At 55.3% G+C, this 24301-nt stretch overlaps 1 protein-coding gene across 3 annotated transcripts; it reads left to right on the top strand.

Moving 5' to 3' along the window:
- The first annotated feature begins 1451 nt into the window (after positions 1–1451).
- C1QTNF1 (C1q and TNF related 1) lies at positions 1452–24301 on the top strand. Of its 3 annotated transcripts, none has more exons than XM_082602919.1 (4): positions 1733–1850; positions 18906–19071; positions 21375–21514; positions 22095–24301. In XM_082602919.1, exons 2-4 carry the CDS (start codon positions 18923–18925, stop codon positions 22643–22645), a joined length of 840 nt encoding a protein of 279 aa, XP_082459045.1. In that variant the 5' UTR covers positions 1733–1850; positions 18906–18922; the 3' UTR covers positions 22646–24301. The 3 variants fall into 3 exon arrangements, with proteins under 3 accessions (XP_082459044.1, XP_082459045.1, XP_082459046.1); XM_082602920.1 differs by having other exon boundaries at positions 1743–1850; positions 18909–19071; XM_082602918.1 differs by lacking the exon at positions 18906–19071 and having other exon boundaries at positions 1452–1850.

Below are 24301 nucleotides of genomic sequence, written 5' to 3'. Positions count from 1 at the left end.
CCGGACACGCAGGCACAGAGGCCATGGCTCACGGGCCCAGCCGCTCTGCGGCATGTGGGATCTTCCCGGACTGGGACACGAACCCGTGTCCCCTGCATCGGCAGGCGGACTCTCAACCACTGCGCCACCAGGGAAGTCCTCTGAGTCTTTTAATGCCAGCTGAAATGAAACCACATCTCCAGGGGAGATGCATGTACTTAATCTTGCTACGGTGTCCTTGAAGTTCTCCAGGGTCACGGAGCATCAGGACCACTTGTCCTTCTGCTCCCACAGGAGCAGGTTGGTGGCCAGGGTCTTTTCCGTGCCTGGAGCCCTCCGTCTTCTTTCATCTCCATCATTCTCAGCTTGCCCTGGTGAGAAGGTGTGCCAGGTGGATGTTAGAAATTCACACCCCCTCCTCCTCCTGTTTTGATTTCTTAGCCTTCCAGGCAGACACATGGGGAGAAGAGGTGGAGAAGAAATTCCAAGGCAAGGAAGAGTGAGACTCAAGTCTGCTTTGCCCCGAGCATCCCAATCCGGCATCCCTGCTTCTACATCTCCTGTCCAGGTGTAGCCAGAGGGAGAGGCCCTGGGAGGAGTGATGACAAAACAAAAAGTGCAGGGAGGACATCCAAACATATTGGAGAGACCATGGGAGAGGGGGAGAAACAAAAAAGAAAGAAAACCATTATCATTACAGCAGAGTTGTGTTCCTCAGGCCAGATCCTTCCTCTTCTTTTGATTTGATAAGATTCTAGAACTATCCAGACTCAGACTTTGGGGATGGAGACCAGCCTGACCAGGGGCAGCTCTCGAGAAGCCTAGGGCAGCTTATCACGATGTGAGGAGGGGCCAAGGAAGTTGTATAAGGTGGAGAAAATGTCTGTTTTTCATATCAAGGAATGAAAGGCCTGATGGAGACTGAGAAATGCTGACTTTCCAGCTGGCCTCGCCCACCCTGCCCTGGCTCACACGTCCCCTGGAAAGTCTGCACCCCTAGCCAGGGTTCTTAACCTTTGGATCACAGACTCCTCAAAGAATCTGATCAAAGCATTAGACCATCAGCGTCCAACAACGCACATGTGTGTACACACACGGGCACACACGCAAGTTTGTGTTCTGTTTCGGGGGTTCAGAGATTCCCCCAGACCTGTCCATGGTCCCCGGACCCCAGGTGGATGTCTCACGTCTGCCACCGTCTGGGGACAGATTCCAGGGGCTTGGCTGCAAGCGCGCCAGGAGCTCCTTGGAGCCCATCCTCCTGCCACCCAGCAACTCGGAGTTCCCAACCTTCCTTGTTCTGGACCCCCGGCCACTCCCGCACCTGGAGGGACTTCCGGACTCTCAGAGCCCCGCCCCCAGTCTCCGGCCCCCGCCAACTCCCAGGGTAGCCAGGAGGAGGGCTGCGCTGGGCTCCCCTCCCCCCACCCCGGGCTCCCCTCCCCCCTACCCCCCCCTCCCCGGGCACACACACAGTTAATCCTCGGCGGCTGCTGTTTGGATAAAATGCGCTGGGAGCGTTCGAGGCTCCGCGGCCACTCACATCTGGCCCGGGTTTGCTCTTTACGCGTCTGTCCCGCTTTCTTCGGTTCTTCCTCTACTTTCGAGAAACCGCGTTTCCGCTTCTGGCCAAAGAGACCTTGTAGCCGAGGAGATCCAGGTGCCGGGGAGCGGCCGGCTGTCCTGCACCCCGACAACTTTCTGCGCCGTCTTCCCGGAGGACTTTTTCCTTCCTGCCTGCTCTCTCCTTCGACAAGTCTGGTCTTCCCCCGACCTGGCGGGGAGGGGGCTCCGCCGCTGGGAGATGCTCTAAGAGAGGCCGCGGGGAGGACGCGGGCGCCCCGCTCGCTCCCGGACGCTGGTGGCTGGAGGTAGGTGGCCTGGCGGACGGGACGTGGCCCTGGCGGGGGTGGGGGGAAGGGGGGGGTCCAGTGCTCCTTTTCCTGGCTTCAGCCCGGTCGCGGAGCAGACAGACACCTACATGGGGCGAGGAGCGGGGTGGGAGGGGCCGGAGGGCACTTGCGGCAAAGGGGCAGAAAGACCAGGAGTTGGCGGAGAAGGGCCCGGTGCCGGTTCCTGATATTCCCTTCGGAGCCGAGGTGCCGTGGAGAGCCGTGGCCGTGGTTTCCCTCTGTTCACCAGGGAGCAGGGGGCTTCTGTGGCAGACAGATGCTGTCAGGAATGATTGTTACCTCCCCCGATTTTTGTGGCGTGTTTATCTTGCTTCACTCTTCCCTGGGTGTGAAAGGGAAAGGAGTGATACCCAAGTCACCTCTGCACCTGGTGGGGAGACCCTACCCCAATAGTGCCTGGACTGTCTGAGAGCCAGCCCTGCCTGTGGGCAACTTGGACCCTACACAGAACAGGGAATGCTGGCTTTGGCCCCTGCATCTAATGGCTTTGGTGTTCCTGGAGGGGATCCATCCTGGACAGGAAAAAATAATGTCCCTCTCGGGGGACCCTCTGGTCTGCCCACACCACTGAATGTGGCCCTGGTCTGGGCCCGAGTCACTGAGATGCCCTTGAGCCTCTGGACTGTGCATGCCTCTCTGTGCACTACCAAGTACCAAGCATCTCCACGGCACAGGTGTGATCCCCGCCTGTCCTGGGCACCCATGTTGTGTTAGCCTGGGCCCCACCGTGCCGATTCCTGGACAGCTGCTGTGTCTTCCGTGGGACCCCAACGTGCTTTAGGTGCTCACGGGCCCTCCTGATCCACTTGGGAGGAAGGGAGGAAGCTGCTTCTCTCTGTGACTTGATCCCGTCTCCTCTGTCTCACTTGGTTTCTAAGAATGGAGGCAGTTCGGCACACTTGGAGCTTCCTCTTTCCGAGCTTTGAAAATGGGGAGTGTCCTGAGAAACTGAATTTTCTCAACCACTAGCTACATCCTGGGTCCCTGGGGGAGGATGTGAGGTCCTCAGAGACGCTGGGCCTTTGCTTTTTATAGTTCAGGAAAGCAGGCGGACAGCCCCACGTGCAAGTTCACAAGTCGAGGCACTTGCCTGTGCGTACTGCAGGGAGAGGCCTGCTGTGGGAAATACGTTCTCCAGGAGGCCCGCTCACTGTCCTTGCCAACTAGAGAGGCAGGAAACATACAGGTGAAGGGAAGGTGGGGGCTGCAGAGGGTTGAGCTGCCCTTTCCGGTCCCCCTTCTCCACTCTCCCTCTTGACCTGAGAGCTGAGGCGGGGCTTAGAGATGACCCAACAACAGTGGCAATATAAATAATGGCAGCCATAGATGTGTGTGTGTGTGTGTGTGTGTGTGTTTCCCACACAGCAAGCAGTGAGCAAATGCTGATTCTCAACAATTCTATCAATGGCACTCTCACCCCTGAAAAGCTCAGAGAGGCTGTGACTTGCCCAGAGGCAGTAGATGGAGGACCTGAGGCCTACATCTCTGTGCCCAGAGAAGGCGTGTGACTTGCTCAAGGATGCACAACTTTCCAAGCCGAAGCTGGAACCCAAGCTTCTTGAGTTTCCAAATTTCCACTTCCCAGCTGCCCACAGAGAAAGTTCCCTGGGGCCAGAAGGACAGCCAGGGTCTGCTTCCCAGGGACTCTAGCCCTAGTCTCTGGCTCTCTCTGTTTTCCTTCTCCCATCTTGAGTCTCTTGGGATGCCAAGGAACATGCTGCTGGTGAGAAGCAGGTCAGGGCCACAGACAAATGTAGGTGCCAGAGGCCTTGGATGGGCCCTCTTCCTGCCAGAGGACACCGCTGCCTGTCTGGGGCAGGGGCAGCCATCCAGTGAGGGACACGCGCACAGGTGGGGGCCGAGAAGGCCGACATGGCCCCAGGAAGGGTGCAGGCAACTCCCTCCTCATTGCTGGGACGTAACCTCCCTATTTAGGGCAACCAGCACAGCATAATTTTTTTGGAACATGCTTCTTTCTGTTATTCTTCCTGGTGCCTCCCGCCCTACCCACCCCCCCGCCCCCCCCAGCTGTAATTAGCGTGACTCATAAACCAAATATTCTGGCATTGAACTTCACCCATCAAAACAAAGATGAAAAGAATTTTGTAGATACAGTCGTGCTGCTGGGCGACCTCACCAGACATGAGCTTGCCATTGCGTTTTTGTCTTCAGGGGCCGGATCTTTGCATGAGTCCCTGTTCCTGGATCTCGGGTGGCTGAGGCTCCAGGGCCCTAGGGGAGAGGTGGTGGTGATAGCATGCAAAGGAAAGGAAGAATAAGAAGTTTCCTTTTTGTTATGGTCCCCACACTCTGCTGACTGCTTAAGGTAACTCTGCCTGCCCCATCCACTGGAGAGAGATGTGAGTGTTTTGGAAGCAGCCTTGTCTCCCTGCCCTGAGAGTCCAGAGATCTTAAGTGGGGGTGATAGTCTCCTGGGGCACTTCATCTTGGTGGTGTAACTACCGTGTGGGCAGAGGTTTATTATTTTCTTCCTATTTTTACCTGCTGAAATCTGCCTTCTCGTAAAGTCAAATGAGACAAGGCAGCTCCCTGGACTGGACCCCAGACACCTCCCTGACCCCTCACACAGTACGAGGGAACATCTGCCCACTTGGAGAAGGATTTGGAAAAGGACCATCAAAGCCTGAACAGGTGCTTCCTTCCGTGCTCTAGGGGCAGCCCAGTGAGCCGGTCCCACCGGGCCCAGGATTCAGGATTCTTGGGGCCCCGCCCAGGCATCCTCAGCCTGGCAGGACCAGTTCTGCTCTTAACCACGGACATGCAGAAGCGCAGAAGCGAGCACACTGGCTCTTTTCCTCCTCCCCAAGCCCCGCAGTGAAACTTCTGCCACTGCAGCCTGTGACCTCTGACCCTTGTCTTCCTGCCTCTCGGGGAGGGGCTCGATGCTGTGAGCAGGAGTGGGAGCTCTTGAGCTCATTGGGGGCAGCTTTAGCTCTGGGTCCTCCCTCGTCAAGGTTGCAGCTGAGAGGGGCCTGAGCAGCTGGAGGTGGAAGTGGCGCTCGGACACCGGGAAGCCGCTCATCCTTGCCCACGCTTGCTTCCCAGAATTGGGCTCAAAGCAGGATGGGTGTGGGCAGAAGCGCCAGAGGCCCCCCACTGCCTACCGGGGTGTCCCTGGCCTGCCCAGAGGCCTTTGGAGTCAAACACTGTCCAGCTGTGGGCAGCACTGGCACAGTCCTACTGGGGCATACTGTCCCATCCTGCGCCTCCGTGTCCGACCACCTCCCTGCCCGACCACCTCCCTGGCTCCTGTAGGAAGTTTCCTTGAAATGAGATGGGGCAGAGCAGGAGACTGCGGGCAGGAGGCAGGATGGGAAGGGAGCCCGGGAGAAGAGGCGGACAGGCGGGAAAGAGGCAGGCAGGCGGGGCGGGCAGTGGGGGAGGCGGGGAGCACGCGGACGCCAGGTGCTTGGTGCCTTGTGCTGGGTCAGACGTTGCTGCCAGCCGCTGGTGAATCCACACTTGGGGGGAGGCTCCAAACCTTTCGCCTCCGTTGCACGCCGTCCCCAAGTGGGGACATCTGGTTACCAGCCGCCCTCTGCCCTGGGGACCAGCGAAGGAAAAGGACCTCTCCTGAGAAGGCTGCCAGCCCTGGTGGAGCTGCGGCCGGATGCAGGCCAGACATCGGCTGGGCTGGGCCCTTCAGCTCTGCTCTGCAGGTTCTGAGGCTGGTGGTCAGGGTGGGGGACTGGGGTGCGCTTGGAAACACTTGGGCCCTTTCTGCTTGTGAAGAGTCTAAAGTGAGTTCTGGTGAGAGATGGGTGGATCTGGGTGGGGTTTGGGGTGGCCATGGCACTCAGGTCTTCCAGCATTCAGGACATCTACCCCCCACCCCTTAAGGTATAGCTATGAGAGCAAGACCCGTGGTTCTGTAAACTGGCCTGACCTACAAGGAGGAGACCCTGAGAATGGGCCCTGCAGAACAAGCAGAACCAGGCCCGGGCAGCTGGGGCGCTGGGCTGGAGTCTGATGCCTGCCCTTCCCCCTTCTGTTCCATTCTGCTCCTGGTTCCCTCTCTGCAGGGATCTCTCCTGTGGGGCCCCTCCCACACCTGACCCCTGGCAGCCCCCAGGGATGGGCAGACACAGGGCACGCTCACTGCACCCCCTGCAAAGAATGTCACTTCTTTACATCGTTCCCTCCTGCCAGCTGCACTCGGCCTCAGTCCCCTTTGCTTCTGAGCATCAGAGGGCATGGGGGTCAGGGTGGAACCGTTCACCATCCCTGTGAGATGTAGGCTTTCCCCTCCCCTCCCCTGCAGAGCTCACCTATGAACTGTTTTCTCTCTACCCTGCAAAAGCAGTGTCTTCAAAATGCACATTCAGTGGGCCACAACCCCCATGCCCCTTCCATTCTGAGGTGTGAGGGAGGTTCCTGGTGATTCTGTGCCTAAACCCAAAGGAACTGAGCTCCAGTGGTGGATGTTAAGATGCTGGCACCGGGAGATCTTAGCACACTGCTTTGATGAGGACGGTTATCACGGATCCCTGGTGCCCCGCATGGTGCCAGGCATGGAGCAGGCCCTCAGCAATCTGCTGAAGGGATGAATGCAAGGTCTCACCTGGGGGATAAGTTCCTCAGGGCCCGGGGCTGCTGCCGCTGTTCCCACCGTAACCGAGTGAGCTTAGCAGATGGACACCCGCCTGGCAGGCGGGAGTGCCCTCAGGACGGTGGTTTGTCAGGATCAGCCTGTCCTACCTAGCCGGCATCTTTCTGGAGGCCCCCTCGAGGCGAAGTGGCAAGAGCTCTGCTGTCAGACACACCTGGGTCTCACCTGAGCTGCAGCCCCCTGCCACGGCAGGGCCTGGGGTGAGTGACTCCCTCCCTCTGAGCCCATTTGTTCTGCTGAGAAATCGAGGTGACTGTAGGGGACAAGTTCAGTAGCCTCCATAAAGCATGTGCCCAGAGCCCAGCAGGCAGCAGGTGCTTAACCAGAGCTTTGTTAGAAGGAATCTCTGATAAATGACGGGGCTGCTCCTGGGCCCATTAACTCACCTGGCTGTTGAGCAGAAGTCCTGATGATGGCCTCAAAGATTTGGCTCCATTTTCTCCTGTTTTGTGGCTTTAGGCAGCTTCCTTCAGTGGCAAGTACACCAGTGACTGGTGTGTCAAAGGCAGGACAAATCCCCTGCTTCTACAAAACGTGTTCTCCCTGGCTGGCCTGATTCTAGCCCCACTTGGGTGCCTTTCCCGGCGTAATCAGTACCCACGGTAACTCCAGGGTTCAGCTGCCCCAGGGGAGGGCCTTATCTTCCTCTTGTTCCACCGTGTCCCTAGAACCCAGCCCTCTTCCCAGTGCGCAGTGGACACTCAACAAACACTTGCGAAAGAACGTAGGACTTCTGGGCTTCCCTGGTGGCGCAGTGGTTAAAAATCTGCCTGCCAACGCAGGGGACACGGGTTCGAGCCCTGGTCCGGGAAGATCCCACATGCCGCAGAGCAACTAAGCCCGTGCACCACAACTACTGAGCCTGCACACCTAGAGCCCGAGAGCCACAGCTACTGAGCCCGCGTGCCGCAACTACTGAAGCCTGTGCGCCTAGAGCCCGTGCTCCGCAACAAGAGAAGCCACCACAATGAGAAGCCCGCGCACCACAATGAAGAGTAGCCCCCGCTCACCGAAATGAGAGAAAGCCTGCACGCAGTGACGAAGACCCAATGCAGCCAAAAATAAATACATAAAAAATTCTCTAAAAAAAAAAAAAAAAAGCACGTGGGACTTCAGCACGAGGGCAGTTTATATCCCCCACAGTCCCGCCTGAGCCACAAACTTGCCACACCATCCTCAAGCCTCGCCCCTGTTCTCCTTTTCTAGGCAGAGACTCAAATTCCCCCGAATAAACAAAATGCTCTCTTAGTTCCGAGGGTGGGGCTTACTTATCATTAGTCTAAGTGGAAAATAATGTGTACTTAATGTGAAAAAATATGTGACGGTTATAGGGGAAAACCCCAGAGACCCCAAAATAAGAAAATGGCAAACATCCGTATTTTCATCACCCAGAGATAATTGCTGTTAGCAGCCAGGTGGGTGGCCTTCAAATCTCTAGGCTAGTGTACGTGCATGTGTGGATATGTTTTTATGTATATATGTTTTCAACCTGCATTTTCACTCACCAGCATTTTACGAACATCTTTCCATGCCAGTAAATATTCGTCTGTTTACAGAGGTCAGTCCTTGGTGCTACCAGCTGAAGTTGCCTCTCCCCCTCCCAGCATCATTTATTTATTTATTTAAATGCCTTTAAACAGAGCGTGTGCTTCTGGGTTCGGAGCAATCTCCACCCCTCCCTGTCACATTACACCCAGCCCATGGCCAATGGCTGAAGGCATTTGAGTTTGCCAGCCTGACCAACCACCTCGTCTTTAGTTTTCCATTGTGTGGCTGCACCATCATTTGTTTGATTAGACTGCTTTTGCAGGACATTGAGGTGTTTTGTAACTTTGGCTGATGGAGGCAATGGGTGGTAAATCTTTTTTTTTAATTAATTAATTATTTTGCATCTCACTCTATTTATTTTTTAACATCTTTTTTTTTTTTTTTTTTTGCGGTACGCGGGCCTCTCACTATTGTGGCCTCTCCCGTTGCGGGGCACAGGCTCCGGAATCGCAGGCTCAGCGGCCATGGCTCACGGGCCCAGCCGCTCCACGGCATGTGGGATCTTCCCGGACCGGGGCACGAACCCGTATCCCCTACATCGGCAGGCGGACTCTCAACCACTGCGCCATTTTTTAACATCTTTATTGGAGTATAATTGCTTTACAATGGTGTGTTAGTTTCTGCTGTATAACAAAGTGAATCAGCTATACATATACATACATCCCCATATCTCCTCCCTCTTGCGTCTCCCTCCCACCCTCCCTATCCCACCCCTCTAGGTGGTCACAAAGCACTGAGCTGATCTCCCTGTGCAATGCAGCTGCTTCCCACTAGCTATCTATTTTACATTTGGTAGTGTATACATGTCCATGCCACTCTCTCACTTTGTCCCAGCTTACCCTTCCCCCTCCCCATGTCCTCAAGTCCATTCTCAACGTCTAAAAATATGGAACGCCTCATGAATTTGCATGTCATCCTTGCTCAGGGGCCATGCTAATCTTCTCTGTATCGTTCCAGTTTTAGTATATGTGCTGCCGAAGCGAGCGCTTGTAACTCTTTTTGAAGCAGGAGGCTTTCTGAGTGCTGATAAGAGGAGCATTTGAGAAAAAGATGGCTACCTGGTCACATGGGGATACAGCGTTCTGATGACACTTAATGGTGTGACCTGGGAATTCCCTGGCGGTCCAGTGGTTAAGACTTCGCGCTTGCACTGCAGGGGGCATGGGTTCGATCCCTGGTTGGGGAACTAAGATGCTGCATGCTGTGTGGTGTGGCCAAAAATAAATAAATAAATAAAAACAATAGGGTGCCCTGGGTCACTCTCACCACCTCCCTTCTCCCCCCCACCCCAAACCACCCCCAACCTGAATTAGAGATTTGAACACACTGGCTTGAGTCCTCTTTGGACGATGGCTCTGCTACTTGGGAAGGGCTGAAAGGGACTGTGGAATTCGGTCAATACTGAAAGTCAGACCCCAGGCACTGGAGACACGTGTGAACTGAGACACATCTCCTGTGTATGAGGACCTCCTGGTCTGTGGGGGGACCAGACAAGGAAGCCAGTCTGTGCTAGATACTGGGGGAGGAAACTTCCTGGAGGAGGTGGCATCAGGCCGGGCTCTGAAGGACACAGCGACGAGGAAGGTGGCCGGAGAAAGAGACAGAGGACAAGACCGTGGTGTGACTTGGGACTTCCGGTGGCTCCAGTTGGCTGGAGTGAAGGATGCACATGCAGGGGTGGGGACAAGGGGTCCAGAGATGAGGCAGGAGGCAGATGGTGAGGCGCAGCGCTTAAATGTTTCCTTTATTTTCATGGAAGCCTTTTGAGCCAAGGGAGGCATTCAGATCTGCAGGTTTGAAAGCTGCCTCTGGCCAGCAGTTTGGAAGGTAGAGGAGAGACGGTGAGACCAGCGCAGGGTGGAGAAAGAAGCAGTGACAGCGCCCGAAGGGAGGGAGAGGAGAGACTTCCAGGGGGCCTGGTTACGGTGCAAGAGAGGCCGAAGTCTGCAGAGCTCGGAGATGCGGGCCGGGGGCCCTGTGTGAACAGCTGTAAGCGCTGAGGAGGAGCAGGGATGGCGGAGGCTGGGGAAGAAGACAGGGAACTAACTGGGGGCTTGAGCATCTTACGACAGAGCGAAGAGGACATGATCTGGAGACAGCTGGCCATCTGGGTCTGGACCAGCGCTGTGCACTAGGACTTTGTGATGATGGAAGTGTCCTCCCAGCTGTGCCGTCCAAGAGGGTAACCGTTTAAAATGTGCTCGAGTGGCCGAGAATGGAATTTTTCACTATGTTTAGTTGTAAAGAATTTAACTGGCCCCAGAGGCCAGAGGCCAATGATCTGGAGAGCGCAGGCCTACAGCTTGGTGGCCGGGGACGCCTGCCGGGGACAAGGATCAAGGTTCTGTCCACTGAAGCTATCACACAGGAAACGATGGGCGGAAAGTGTTTGGAGTGAGAGGGGCTGAGGGCTGAGGACACGTCTGGAAAACACCTGTCGCTAAGGGGGAGGTTATGGAGGGTAAACACAGGGAGACAGCGTGGGCCGGATTGGGGACCGGGAGGTGGGCGGTCATCGCCGGCAGGCGCCCTGCAGCCTGCACCGGAGCTGGACATCAGCGATCTCAACCAGAGCAGTCTGGGCTGCAGCAGGCAGTGGCAGGACTGACTGGATGCTGAGCTAAATTGTACTCTTGACTTAGAAGCCGTTAGACGTGGGACAAAGTTCTACCTTTTGCCAAGCTTTCCCCGGAGATGGCTGTAAAATGCGGCAGTGATTTCTAGGCCCTGGAAAACGAAAAACGGTGTGGTGCTTGTAAAAGGGATGGTGCGGTCGGGCCACAGGCCGTGGAATTCCCAGCTTTTTTCCTCCCGCCGTCTTGGGAATGGTCAGCCCCCGAGGGTGTCACCTCTGCGGGGCAGTGGGACGTGGGCCAGGCCACCTGCAACGCGGGCTCACGGCAAGGCACGAGCTGTCAGTAGCTCTTCTCTCTCACACGGTTCTCAAAGCGGGGACCAAGCCTGCCGCCCGAGGCCTCACAGCTGGGAGGTGATCTAAGGACAGGGCTCTAGTCAAGGAAATCTTTGTTTGCACTGGGGAGGCTGGGCTGGCCAGGTGCCCCCGAAGGCCCACCGCCTGCAGCCCACGTGGTCTCCTTGTTTGCAGGGCCTGGGCAGAAATTTAGGCAGTGTCTTCTCTCAGGTCCAGGTAAGCCTCTCCTGGTCTAGGTGCAGTGAATTGCCTCAGGAGAGGATGGAGATGTTGCAGGATGGGAGGATGCCTGGCCTCTCTTTCCTTCACTGTTTTATCCCAAGTCAGCACAAACGAAGCCCTCGTTTATTAATTAGCAAGTAGCCCTGGAAGACTCCATCTCTATCGCTGGCCTTGGGCTTTGGAGGTAACCAAATAAACCCCCAAACCTTAAAAAAAATAAACCCTCGGGGACTTCCCTGGTAGCGCAGTGGTTGGGAGTCCGCCTGCTGACGCAGGGGGCGCGGGTTTGTGCCCCTGTCTGGGAGGATCCCGTGTGCTGCGGAGCGGCTGGGCCTGTGAGCCATGGCTGCTGGGCCTGCGCATCCGGAGCCTGTGCTCTGCAGCGGGAGAGGCCGCAGCAGTGAGAGGCCCGCGTACCGCAAAAAACAAAACAAAACAAAACAAAAGAAATAAACCCTCTTCCTCTAAGCCAGAGGACAGCTCCTTGGAAAAAGGGAAAGAGGGAGATTCAGCAAGTGAGCTGGGCGCCAGGATGCCCTCATTTTTTGGGAAAGGCACAGCTCACCTCCAGTTGACCAGAGCTCCTCTAATAAAGGATGCACAGCCCCCACTGCTGCTTCCTCTAAGGTTGGGAGGAAGCGGGAGAGGGTCCGAGACTGGCTGGGGCTGCCCCATTACAGAAGGGAAAATTAGATATGAAATGGCTTCCTGGGATTGGTGAACAAATGTCATTTATCAAGTGGAAGCCACTCTACCTCCCTCCTGCCCATCACCAGAGGAGTCTGGTAAGTGGAAAATGAGTGTGATGAATGGCTTCCGGGGAAGGAAAGCAGACGTCACATGTTAGACAGTCCTCATGGTCATCAGGGCCAGAGGGACACCCCAACATGGGGCTTTCTCTTTTTTTTTTTTTTTTTTTTTGCGGTATGCGGGCCTCTCACTGTTGTGGCCTCTCCCGCTGCGGAGCACAGGCTCCGGACGCGCAGGCTCAGCGGCCATGGCTCACGGGCCCAGCTGCTCCATGGCATGTGGGACCCTCCCAGACCAGGGCACGAACCCGTGTCCCCTGCATCGGCAGGCGGACTCCCAACCACCGCGCCACCAGGGAAGCCCGGCTTTCTCTTTTCTGTGCACCCCAGGATCTGAGTCCAGGGAACCTTCTGCAGCAACTGGAGAGCTCTGAGTGTCTCAACGGGAGAATTTCCGCCAGATGTCGAAGCAGAGAGGGGCAGCCCCAGGGCTTCCTTTCTGGTAGAGAAGACACCAGGGAGGGGAGGGTGGCAGGAGCACATGTGCGGAAGGATTGCTGGTGGCTGAGGGATGGTTGATGCTGTGTTGAAACAGGGACTGATTGGATGCTGATCCGCGTCGCCTTCTTGACCTAGAAGACCTTAGGTATGGGAGACAGTCCTATCTTATGCCAAGCTTCCTTGGGAGAAGCATGTAAAATTTGGGGGTGGTGTCCAGGCGCCAGACAAAGATACTTATTTTGGGTGAATTGAGGTCTGGGACACAGCCAGAGCTCCTGGAAAGCATCAAATGGCACAGAGGAGCAGAGACCTTCAGGAGGTATTAAAGAGGCTTGATGACTGACTCGATGTGGCAGATATGTGAGAGGAAGGCGTCTAAATGACTCCCAGATTTCTGGCCCGCTGTTTGTTCATAGTTCCTACTCCCCCACCCCCCAACTTCATCTTAATAGAACAGAGCTGCCCAACAGAGCTTTCTGCAGTGATTGAAATGTTCTGTGCAGTCCAGTAAGGTAGCTCCCACCTCCCTGTAGCCATTGAGCCCCTGGAATGTGGCTATTGTGACTGAGGAATGGAATTTAGAATGGTCTTTAATTTATTTTAATTTAATTAATTTATTTTTTTGGCCATGCTGTGCAGCATGCGGGATCTCACTTCCCCGACCAGGAATCTAATCCGTGCCCCCTGCAGTGGAAGTATGGAGTCTTAACCACTGGACCACCAAGGAAGTCCCTAGAATGTTCTTTAATTTTAATTGGTTAAAAATGAAATAGCCACAGGTGGCTAGCGGCCACTGCAGTGGACAGCACAGGCCTAGAATGTCACATTTTGAGTCAACATCTGCTGCTCTGCCTTGAGCTGTGATTGTGTACATATCTGTCTCCTTCACTAGACAGTAATCTTTTTTTTTTTGTGGTACGCGGGCCTCTCACTGTTGTGGCCTCTCCCGTTGCGGAGGACAGGCTCCGGATGCGCAGGCTCCAGACGCGCAGGCTCAGCGGCCATGGCTCACGGGCCCAGCTGCTCCGCAGCATGTGGGATCTTCCCAGACCAGGGCACGAACCCGTGTCCCCTGCATCGGCAGGCGGACTCTCAACCACTGCGCCACCAGGGAAGCCCTCTTTTTTTGTTTTTAATACTTATTTATTTTTATCTATTTGGCTGCGTCGGATCTTAGTTTTGGCACTCGAGATCTTTGTTGCGGCACATGGGCTTCTCTCTAGTCGCAGTGCGCGGGCTTAGTTGTCCTGTGGGCTTAGTTGTCCTGTGGCATGTGGGATCTTAGTTCCCCGACCAGGGATCGAACCAGCGTCCCCTGCATTGGGAAGTGGATCCTTAACCACTGGACCACCAGGGAAGTCCCCATGGATGGTAATCTTGAGGTCAGGGAGTATATTTAATGTGCGGTGGAATCACTGTTTCCCAAGCTCTTACCCGATGCTGTGCAAATCACGGGCATCCAGTAAACCATGCCTGTGTTCAATTTTCTGCTGAGAGGGAATTCCTGAGCTCCATGGGCATTTCGACTTGTCTTCTAAACTCCTTCTAATCCAGGGAGATCCTAGGCTTCTCGCCTCTCAGAACAGCTGGTTACCCGATGAGGATTAAGGAAGAGGGAAAACTAGGTTTATAAAATGCTTTTGTCAAAGGGCACTGGGCGGGGTTGGCAACAAGACAAAAGGCAAACGTGGAGCTTGAGGGCTAGGAGTTCACTGTCAGAACACAGGCATGACACCGTGGAGGTGGGCGGGCCCCGCAGAATGACAGGACCGATTTTAAACGGATATGAGGAAACTTGCACTTGTGTATGAATATCGTCTCCTTAGAGGATTCACCACAGATCCATTTGAGGGCTGGGAGGATAAAAATGATTAACCAGGAAGTGTTCTCAGACTTCCTGCCTTCCTCCGGACCCTGTCATTGACCCAATTCCTCCTTTTCCCCTCCCACCTACTGTAGAGGGGGATTCTTCCTTGCTGGGGGAGGTTAAGATGCAGGGAGATGGGGAGGGTTGACAAGAGGGGAGGGGAGGAGCTGCATGTCCTGAAGGGAGTGGGTGGGAGATAAAGAGGTTCATGGAATTGCTATGGAATTTGGAACATGAATGTCTTCGCAGGATTTGGGGTAGGCAAGTCCAGTTCTGAGTCATGTTGGAATTAACCTCAGATGTCTTGACCGCAAGGCAGCCAGGAGACTGGACCACTCGGGTCCAGATTCACAAGGGTTACACACCACTGGCCAAGGAGTCCTGGGGGCTGCTCCCCGGACCTGCCTCACTGAGCACAGCACGTTCTTTGAGTCACCTTTCTGGGGGCATACCTCCCCCCTTGCAGGGCACTTCGTTTCACTGGAAATTGCTAAAGAGGGCTGGAACCAAGTTTGGTTAGATGGTTGGCCAATACTGTTTTTGCCCAAAAGTGAGTAAAATGATCATAATGTCATGATGTTGACTTTGCTGTGGGACTTAGGAAAAGGGTTCTGAAGATAGCTTTGAAGAGGGAAAGCTTTCAATCTGGGTTTGCTTTGACCCCAAAGAGGAGGTCCTTGAGGAGAACCACCAGCCTCTGCTGCCCTCACACAGTCCTCCTGGCACCTCCGACTCTTTGCTGGGTCATCACGCCCCCTCACCTCAGGGATATCATCACCCCTGCACCGGCTGCATCCTGGTCCCCATCTCTTCTATCTAGGTACAGAAAATCCCTTTCCCAGACTTAGAAAGAAACGTACCAACGTGCAAAAGTGTACTTCCATTGAGGGTAGAGGGCTGATTCTCAGCTGGGAGGATTTCTGCCTCTCAGGGGATATGTGGCAAAGTCTGGAGATGTTTTTGATTTTCACAACTGGGGGTGGGGCTGTGCTGATGGAATCTAGTGGGTGGAGTCCAGAGATGCTGCTAAACATCCTACAATGCACAGGACAGCCTCCCACGACAAAGGCTGATCCAGCCCAAATGTCAATGGTGCCGAGGCTGAGGAACCCTGGGGACAAAAGAGTCCAAGATAGCTCTGTACTTTTTTTTGCTGTTATTTTCCAGCTTTTCCCAAATGAATATATATTACTTTCGATTCAGGAAAAAAATATGTTTGAAGAAAGGAAAACCTCTTTTCCTTTCAAGTGATGCAAGCTTGGCATTGAAAAGGAAAAAGAGAGTAATTATCAAGGCGCCAAGGAGAAACAGAGGAAATACAGAAATAGGGCAATAAACAAATTTGGAGAATTCAATCTGACAAATATTTGTTGAGTTCAGGGTGCTGCAGGATGCTTGGTGGGTCCAAGATGAACAAGACCGTATCCCAAGCCCAGAGGAGGTCACAGGTCTGCTGTGCAGAATCTTCTAGGCCAAGAAAAACTCTGCAGAATGAGACAATATGAGAAATGCAAGCAAAAAAGAGCAGGGAGAGTTTGTTCCAGTTGAGGGTCTGGGAGGCCTTCAGAAGGAATATGAAGCACCTGAGTTGGGTCTTGGGTAGGATTTTTTTTTTTTTTTTTGGCTGCGTTGGGTCTTTGTTGCTGCGTGCGGGCTTTCTCTAGTTGAGGAGAGCAGGGGCTACTCTTGTTGCGGTGGCTTCTTTTGTTGTGGAGCACACGCCCTAGAGTGGGCGGGCTTCAGTAGTTGTGGTGCATGGGCTTAGTTGCTCCGTGGCATGTGGGATCTTCCTGGACCAGGGATTGAACCCGTGTCCCCTGCACTGGCAGGCGGATTCTTAACCACTGCGCTACCAGGGAGGTCCCTTGGGTAGGATTTTGGTGTGATCTGAGGGCAGCCTGTTGAATTCAAATCCAGCCCCCATGGCTTAAAAAGTGGGCAGCCTTAGGCTAATCGACTTCTCATCACGGTTTCTTCATTAGTGAATTCAGTATAATAATGAATGAATATTGTCTCCTTAAAAGATTCACCGCAGGTCCATACAAGACCTGTGATGGGGTAAAAACGATTAATGAGGAAGTGTTCTCGGAAGGAACCCTAACCTTTAGGGTTGTAAGGATGAGTGGAAATGATGCAGGGATGCCCAGCACTGGGCCTGGGGCAGTTGTCAGTCCTGTTAGCCTGGTTATTAGCAGAAGAGAAGAGGACAAAAGGTGCTCCTGGCCAGGGGAGAAGGATGGGGGCAGGTGGGCAGGTGCCACCTGGGGGTGTGGCTGGAACCTGGTGCTCAAACTGTGGTGCCTTGGCAACACCTGGGGGCTTTTGGAAAATGTCTGTCCCAGATCTGCCAAATCAGAATCTGCATTTTCACAAGGTTTCCCAGGTGATGTGTACGTATGTTGCAGTACATGAAGCAGGGAGCTTGAACACGGGATGAGGGGTGCTGGGCAATGCAGGCGAAGTGTGGGAGCTGACTGGGGATGGTGGTGCCCACCCTGGCAAGGAGCCTGGAGAAATGATAGATGGGTAGAGGGGGCGAGGAGAGAGGGAGAGATTCTTTTAATATGTATTTTATAAATTACATTTACATGTACAAATTTTCTTTGCCAAGTGGAGGGGAGGTAGTGGACATTTTGAGGAGGGGGGCTGGTCCAAGCAGTCTCTCTGTCATTTGGAAGGTCTCTGGGTCCTGACCCTTGGCAGGTAGAGAATGTGGAGGTGGGGGCCCAGCTAATCCACTGCAGGGGATGGGGGTTGTGCAGAGAATTGAAGAGCGGGCAGAAGTGTGGGTTCAGGGGGTGGGCGGATTCCTGGGGAGGCCAGGCTTCCTGGCTCTAAGTCTCATAGCACATCTCTGAGGATCCATCGGGAGAGCCTCGGCTCTGGTTCCTGGTCCTCGGCCTCCCCCGGGTTCTCCTGACTTGGCACGGGGCTCCAGCAGCGAGGGCGGCCAGAGCATTCTGCCTTCAGAGCTAAAACAGCGAGCCTACTAACACGCAGAATAAAGAATAAAGCCAAAGAGTCGGCCCCGCGGAGAGGGTCGTGCCCTCACTGGCTGCGAGGCCTCTGAGCCATGGAGTTGAAGGAGGTCCATGGTGGCCCGAGATGTGTGAAAGGAGCATTCATCTGGGTAGACGATTACCGACAAAAACAGAAATCCGTCTCAGTATTTTAGTTTTCCTTAGACATGAAAGAGGAATTAAAGACAAATCAGACAGGACCTTCTGAGGCTGTTCCCTTGCTTTGATGCTTTGCCCCTCCCCATGATGCCTGGTTCCCGGCCCCAGCCCAGCTGCAGGGTGGAGGCGTTCTTACTCCCCTGGCCTCAGTTCTTTCACTGTGCAGGCCAGGGGGTCCAATTAGGTGTCCTTGTCAGCCCCTTTGGTGTTAAAATTGTAGGATTCAGTGAACAAAATGGGCTGGGATTGACCACCGTTGCCCCCTCCGTGATGGGGAGGTTTCCCAGCCACCAGAAACAGTCGAGGCACGTGTGACTTCTGAATCCACACACCAGAAACGGCTGAGGCACGCGCGTAAATCCCACAGCTGGGGTTAGCCAGGGTGATACCTCTGACGGTGAGAAACCGGTGGGATGTTTTGTCTGTTTTAAGCCCAAGCACTGCCCCCTAGTGGGCTCACTGGGAACCCCCAGTGGACAGCTCTTTCTGGAAGGACTATCTCAATCCTGGACAAAGAGGATCCGGTCTAGAGCTTTTTGGAGAGACATGGGGCTGGCTTCGATGACAATAAATGCCCTCTGCGGCTGGGCGCCCCCCGCCCAACATCAGATGCTCGAGGACACGCTCTTGCGCCCCCTGGTGGCCAGAGAGCGACGTGTCAGCACCTGCCTGCCCACCGGGCCCCACAGTGCAGGCTGGGGCAAAGTCCCTGGACAGTGGACCCCCCAGATTCATTCGGGATTTTGCTCATTGTCCTAACAGGGCCGAGACACGATCATCTGCAGAGCTCAGGGTTGAGGGGCCTCCGTCCTGGGAGGCGTGGGGGGCCAGGCAGAGCCATGCTCAGCGGCAGCATGTGGCCTGGTGCTCCAACGCCAGCCTGGCCCCAGGGTGCGTGCGTGAGGGTGTGCAAGTCTGTGCGTATAAGTCTGTGAGTGTGCTGAGAGTGTGAATGCCTGGTGTGGGCATGCATGTGTGCATGTGAGTGTATGTACATGCACGTGAGTGCACCAGAGTACATGTGAGTGTGTTGAGTGTGCAAGTGTAAACACAAGAGAGTGTGGGTCTGAGTGTGTAAGTGTACTGAGTGTCTTGAGTGTGTACAGAGTGTATTTGTGTATGAGTGTGTATTGAGTGTGTGAGAATGGGTGTGAGTATGTGAGGGCACGTGTATATGTGTATGAATGTGCACCGGGGTTTGTGAGTATGTATGTTGAGCTTGTGTGAGTGTGTGTGTGTGTGTGAGCGTGAGTGTGTGATCGCCGTCCCAGGAAGAGCGGCAGCTGAAGCACTTAGTGGGTCAGCTTAGTGGGTCGGGCAAGCACTGCAGGCTTGTTTCCCTGCAGGGCCCTTCCAACCCATGTCCTCCCCGTGTGTCTCCCCAGCAGGGCTCAGCGGGAAGATGGGCCCCCGTGGGCTGGGACTCACGCTGGCGTGCTGCCTGCTGCTGGCCTTCGCCTGTGGCCCGGTGCTGGGCCGCGTGCCCCGTGGGCAGCACGAACAGCAGCAGCAGCAGGGGACCAGGGAGCCACCGCTGGACCACGCTGAGAGGTGAGGCTGTGCGGTGTGGATGCAGGAGCGCTGGCTCAGCGGCGGGGATGAGCCTGGGGTTCAGGTGCCCCAGGGGGCTCGTTGGCAGCTAGAGGGGAAGGAGCAGAGGCCAAGGCTGAGGAGCCGGTGCTGGGGGACAGAGGCGCCATTTCTCCTGTCAGTGACCCGGGCTTGTTATCTGAAACTGCGGACAGTAACCCAGCCTCATTCCAACCCCAGAGGAATGTGGGTCTGCGTGAGGTTCTGCAGCCACATCCTTAAAAGAAGAACACACCAAAACCCCAACCCCCAGCTCTCGGTTTCTTTGCATCCTTGCCTGTCCTTTGAGAATACCTTCTAGGGTTCTAAGTATCGCCTGGAAGTAGGAGACAGGGATGATGCTGGGCTGAGAGCTGATCTCCATCACCCTGAGGTCTGATCACATTGCAAGATGGGGGATGGTGGCTGAAGACTGGCACAAGAAGTGGGCTTTCCTTGAAAAGTTATGAATTTCTTCCAAATGGCACTGTCTTCATATATATGACCTTCGATGATATATAGACTCCAGGCTATTTGGGATATTTTGTAGGGATACATAAAATGCTTAGGATTACTCATGAAAATGTCATTCATCAAATGTGAGGTCCTAGACACCTGATGCTGACTTTGAGTTTCTTTATCACTTTGAGCTTTGGGCTGACTTGATACCTGAGGCTTCGGGCTATCTCGGAGTACAATGGAATTGCATAGGATTTGGGGCAAAGTAACATCATTCTTCTTCTTTGTCTTTTCTTCTCCTTCTCCTCTTCTTCCTCCTTCTTTTCATTCAACAAACATTGATTGAGGGCCGTTATTGATCTGGCCATCCTCTAGGCACTGGGGACACACATGTGAATGACACAGTCACTGGCCTCCAGGAACTCCAAGGCTATGGGGGGACAGACACACACGATCCAGTTCAGTGTGTCCACAGTGTGGACGTGCGGGGTGGGGGAGGGGGTGGGGGAAGGCTAGGAGGAGGAGCGACTGGTTCTTGAAGGACACCTGAGGAGCATCCCAGGCGCGGGAGGGGAAAGCTGCCTGGCAGCCAGGATGGCACATGTGAAGTGTGGCCATTCCAGTGTCTGGCAGTGTAAGGGCTGGTAGGTCGTTTGGGTAGGGAGGTTGGATGCCGGAGGGTGGAGGATGGGAGGGAAGATGAGCCTGGTGGGAAAGGGTCTCTCTGGAACTTCATCTATAGGGGAGTCATGGAGAGGTTTAAATTTCATGGTGTCCTAGAAAGAACGCTGGAGGGTAGCAGAACAGAGGATGAATTGGCAAGGGAGAGATGAAGTCCAGGAGGACATTCAGAACAGCAGTGATCCCTAGAGGTGAGGGGAGCCAAGGGCCCAGCCCCTGGAGGTACTCTGATGGTGGGCTGGGCTGACTCCTCAGGACTCCATGATCCTCAGAATGGATTGGTGAGGCCAGAGAAGCATCTGCAGTGAGGCTGAGGGTTCCATGCTGGGCGACTGGTGATGCTGCTGCTGTGAACAGGGTTTGGAAAGAGAAGATTCTAGGGATGAGCAGCAGTGATGGGCCATCAGTTTGGGACACGTCTCATGTGGGGCTTGTTGAATCTCTAAATGGAGACTTCTGGTGAGAGGTGGGCGGGGGTCCATCTGGGAGACTAGGGCTTGTAGGTGGCTGTGTTTAGGGTGTATAGATCCATTTCCTGGATTGTCTGTGGTCTGAATATGGGAGCAGAGTGAGACAAAGAGCTGGCCCTTCAAGAGGGACTGCGCCACCTCCAAGATGGTCGTGTCACAGCCAAAGAGCTGCAAGCAGGTAGCGCGGTGCAGTGCAGTGTGACGCCTTGGGGTAGCAGCATGGCGCTGTCGCTGCCCCTGCCCCCGCCCCCCAGGAGCAGATCTGGTTGAGCCCTCTCATTTGCAAACGAGTCAGCTTAACATAGCATCTTCTGGAATCCTAGATACATGAAGGGGATGTCCAGTCACTCCACTGGCACGTCACGTGCCAGGTTTCTCCCACGTAGCCTCTATCTTGCGAAGCTTCTCAAATTATTGCCGTTTTTGTTATCGTTGTTTCCACGACTGTCATTGCTGTCAACAGAGGGCAGGGGGCTCTTTCTGAACCTTCACTAAAAGCCTCAGAATTTGCCAAGAGCCAACGCAGTCTCTGTGGAGGGAAAATTAACACAGCCTCACACATCCAGGTGAGAGAAGGCGAGACAGGTACCCTGGGCCCTCTGGTGGCAGAAGAGAGAAGAGTTCTTGGCTCTGAGAGCTCTTGGCTTTCACGGTGATGTCTTTACTCTCCCTTAGGGAGGAAGAAAAGCATGAAAAATACAGCTCCAGCCCGGAAGAGGAGCCTCCCGCATCCGGGTGCTTTCGCTGCTGTGACCCTGGTACTCCCATGTACCAGGCCATGCCGGTGCCACAGATCAACATCACCATCCTGAAAGGTCAGGCACAGAGACCAGCAGGGGGGACCGTCCCCTGGGGAGGGGGCACTGCTCTGTCCTGATTGGAGGGCAGGGCAGAAGACGGAGTTAGGGAGGAGTGGGCAGGAGCAGAATGGCTCCCTCAGGGCACCGAGCAGAGGCATGCTGTCATCTAGGGGGGAGAAGGAAATGCCGTTCCTGAGGCTCTGGCCCCTTTCCAAGAGGAGGGGTTGGGGAGGGATCCACAGGGGAAGGAGCCTCAGGGCCGCTTGGGGTCTCACCCCACCTGCCTTTGCGCCGCAAGCCTCAGATTCACGGTCCCGTGAGCAGCAGATAATCTTGCACGGTCTGGGACGGTTGAATCGGGAAGCCAAGCGGCCCGGGTCCCAGATCCTCAGGCCCGGCCCCTGCGTCTGTAGGTCATTTGTTTGGAGGGCGCCGTGGGCCCAGCTGCTGCTCCTGTTGCTTTTGGATAAAGCCATACGTTCCCTTTTCTTCGCCAGGACTTTCAAGAAGGAAAAAAAAAAAAAGATTGCTTCCGGATGAAAATAGAATAATCCTTGAGGTTGCTTGACGCCACGTGTTTTCCTGTCCCATTTAGGTGAGAAGGGCGACCGAGGAGATCGGGGCGTGCAAGGCAAATATGGCAAAACAGGCTCCATGGGTGCCAGGGGCCATGCGGGACCCAAAGGGCAGAAAGGGTCCATGGGGGCCCCCGGGGACCGGTGCAAAAACCACTACGCTGCCTTTTCGGTGGGCCGGAAGAAGCCCCTGCACAGCAACGACTACTACCAGACGGTGATTTTCGACACGGAGTTCGTGAACCTCTATGGCCACTTCAACATGTTCACGGGAAAATTCTACTGCTATGTGCCCGGCATCTACTTCTTCAGCCTCAATGTGCACACCTGGAACCAGAAGGAAACATACCTGCACATCATGAAGAACGGGGAGGAGGTGGTGATCCTGTACGCCCAGGTGAGCGACCGCAGCATCATGCAGAGCCAGAGCCTGATGCTGGAGCTTCAGGACCAAGACGAGGTGTGGGTGCGCCTCTTCAAGGGCGAGCGCGAGAACGCCATCTTCAGCGATGAATTTGACACCTACATCACCTTCAGTGGCTACCTGGTCAAGCCCGCCACCGAGCCCTAGCCGCCCGCTAGGGCTAACCTCCATCGCCACAGGCTAACCTCCTGTTGTCCCCGTGCCCCGCCCTGCTCCACCAGACCCCGTCCCCAACCCGGGTTTCCCCGGCCCACACCTCCCCAGCTTTGGCATTCGACATGACGCCCCTCGTGGGAGTGGGAAGCAACATCGGCTGTGTGGTCCCAGGCCTTGCCGTGTCCGCACATGAAATCACCAGGCGGGTGCCTGCGAGAGCTCCCCTCTGTGTGCACGTCCTTGAGTGACCCCTGCACGCGTGCCACGACGCACCAGGGTGTCCCAGAGTAAGCCACCCTTGCTCCCATTGCTGGGAATAATTAAGCCAATTCTAAAGGTTGTGAAAGGAGCAAAGTAAACCATGGAAAAGAAAGGGAGGCATTATTATTTTTGCCTTTCTGCCAGCCTCGCTGGCTCCAGGCAGGAGGGCTGTCTCCCCTCGAGGCTGCCGGAGACTTCCTGTAAGAGAAGATCTAAAGTGGATGCCAAGGGTGACAGGGGAAGGGGGTGGGGGGCGTGGGGACCAGAAAACCATGTCTGGCTTAATATTTTAGGCCACGTAGGAACCTTCTTGGGGGACAGCTGGACTGACATCCACATCCCGTGGACATTCCTGTGGCCTTGCCCGAGGGCTCAGCTGGTCTTTCTGAGCCACAACGGCGAGGGGGTTCGAACTGGGCAGCAAGGGTCAGCTCCTCAGAGGGACAGCCAAGCCCTCAGCTGTGGCCTCTGCGTCGGTGAGCAGCCTGCTTGCCGGAACCCGCAGGCTCCTGGCGGCAGATGGCCCCTGGCAGCCCAGCTCAGTACAACCCAGCAGAGCCGTGCATCCTGGTATGGCTCTGCCCGCTCCCCCGCCCCACCCTTGCGTCCTGGACGGGGCCCCCACGCCTGTCACACTGGCATTGGCTTTCTGTCCCTCCTCTCCAACGGGTTAGCTGTGGAAGGACCCAGGGCCTTTGATTTTGCAGCAGCTGTCATGGCTACACAACCTGTTCAATAGACCCTCCTCACCCACCGTCTCAGAGTCCTGCTTCCCAGAGATTTCACCATTCAGCGCCCCAGCACCCTCCCCTGGGGCCTCTTTGACCAGCAGCCTAAGACCAATGCAGGAGGGGGCTTTCCTGGGCCCCAGAGCAGGGGAGAGCTGGAAGGGACTGGAAAGCTCCCCCCTCCTGTCTCAGGAGCTCCTGCATGGCTCAGCGTCTGAGAGGGGAGAGAGGGCACGTCCCAACCACCGGGGTCAGAACCTCTGCTCTGAGGGGGGTTGGGGGGATGCCTACAGTGGGGCGCTGCCTGGATTGGTGCTCCGGCCCGTGGCTGACTTTGGCCCGGCAGCCCTTCCCCACTTCTCTACATCAACGCCCAGGGCCAGGGTCACCCTGCCTGCTTGGGCCCTAAGCCCCTACAGGAGCCTTCCTTCCCACTGCCTGCCTGCTAAGCCCTGATCTTGACCGATCCCTCTGCCCTCCCTGAGCCTGGCCATTGGGTCTGGGGTCTACACATCCTTCCCTCTGAAGGACTTCTGCTGGTCAGACTTTAAAAACTGTGTATTTGTGTGGGTGAGCTGGGGAGCAGGGCGCCCGCCTCCTGCTTTGTGCTGCCCCAGTGCTCTTCCAGGAAACATTAAACTTGGAATTGTGTGTTTCA

Source organism: Mesoplodon mirus, assembly GCF_964341445.2.
Source record: "Mesoplodon mirus genome assembly, chromosome: 18".
Lineage (NCBI taxonomy): Eukaryota > Metazoa > Chordata > Mammalia > Artiodactyla > Ziphiidae > Mesoplodon > Mesoplodon mirus.
The sequence above is the reverse complement of the archived record's forward strand: the minus strand, read 5'-3'. Positions and strand labels throughout refer to the sequence as shown.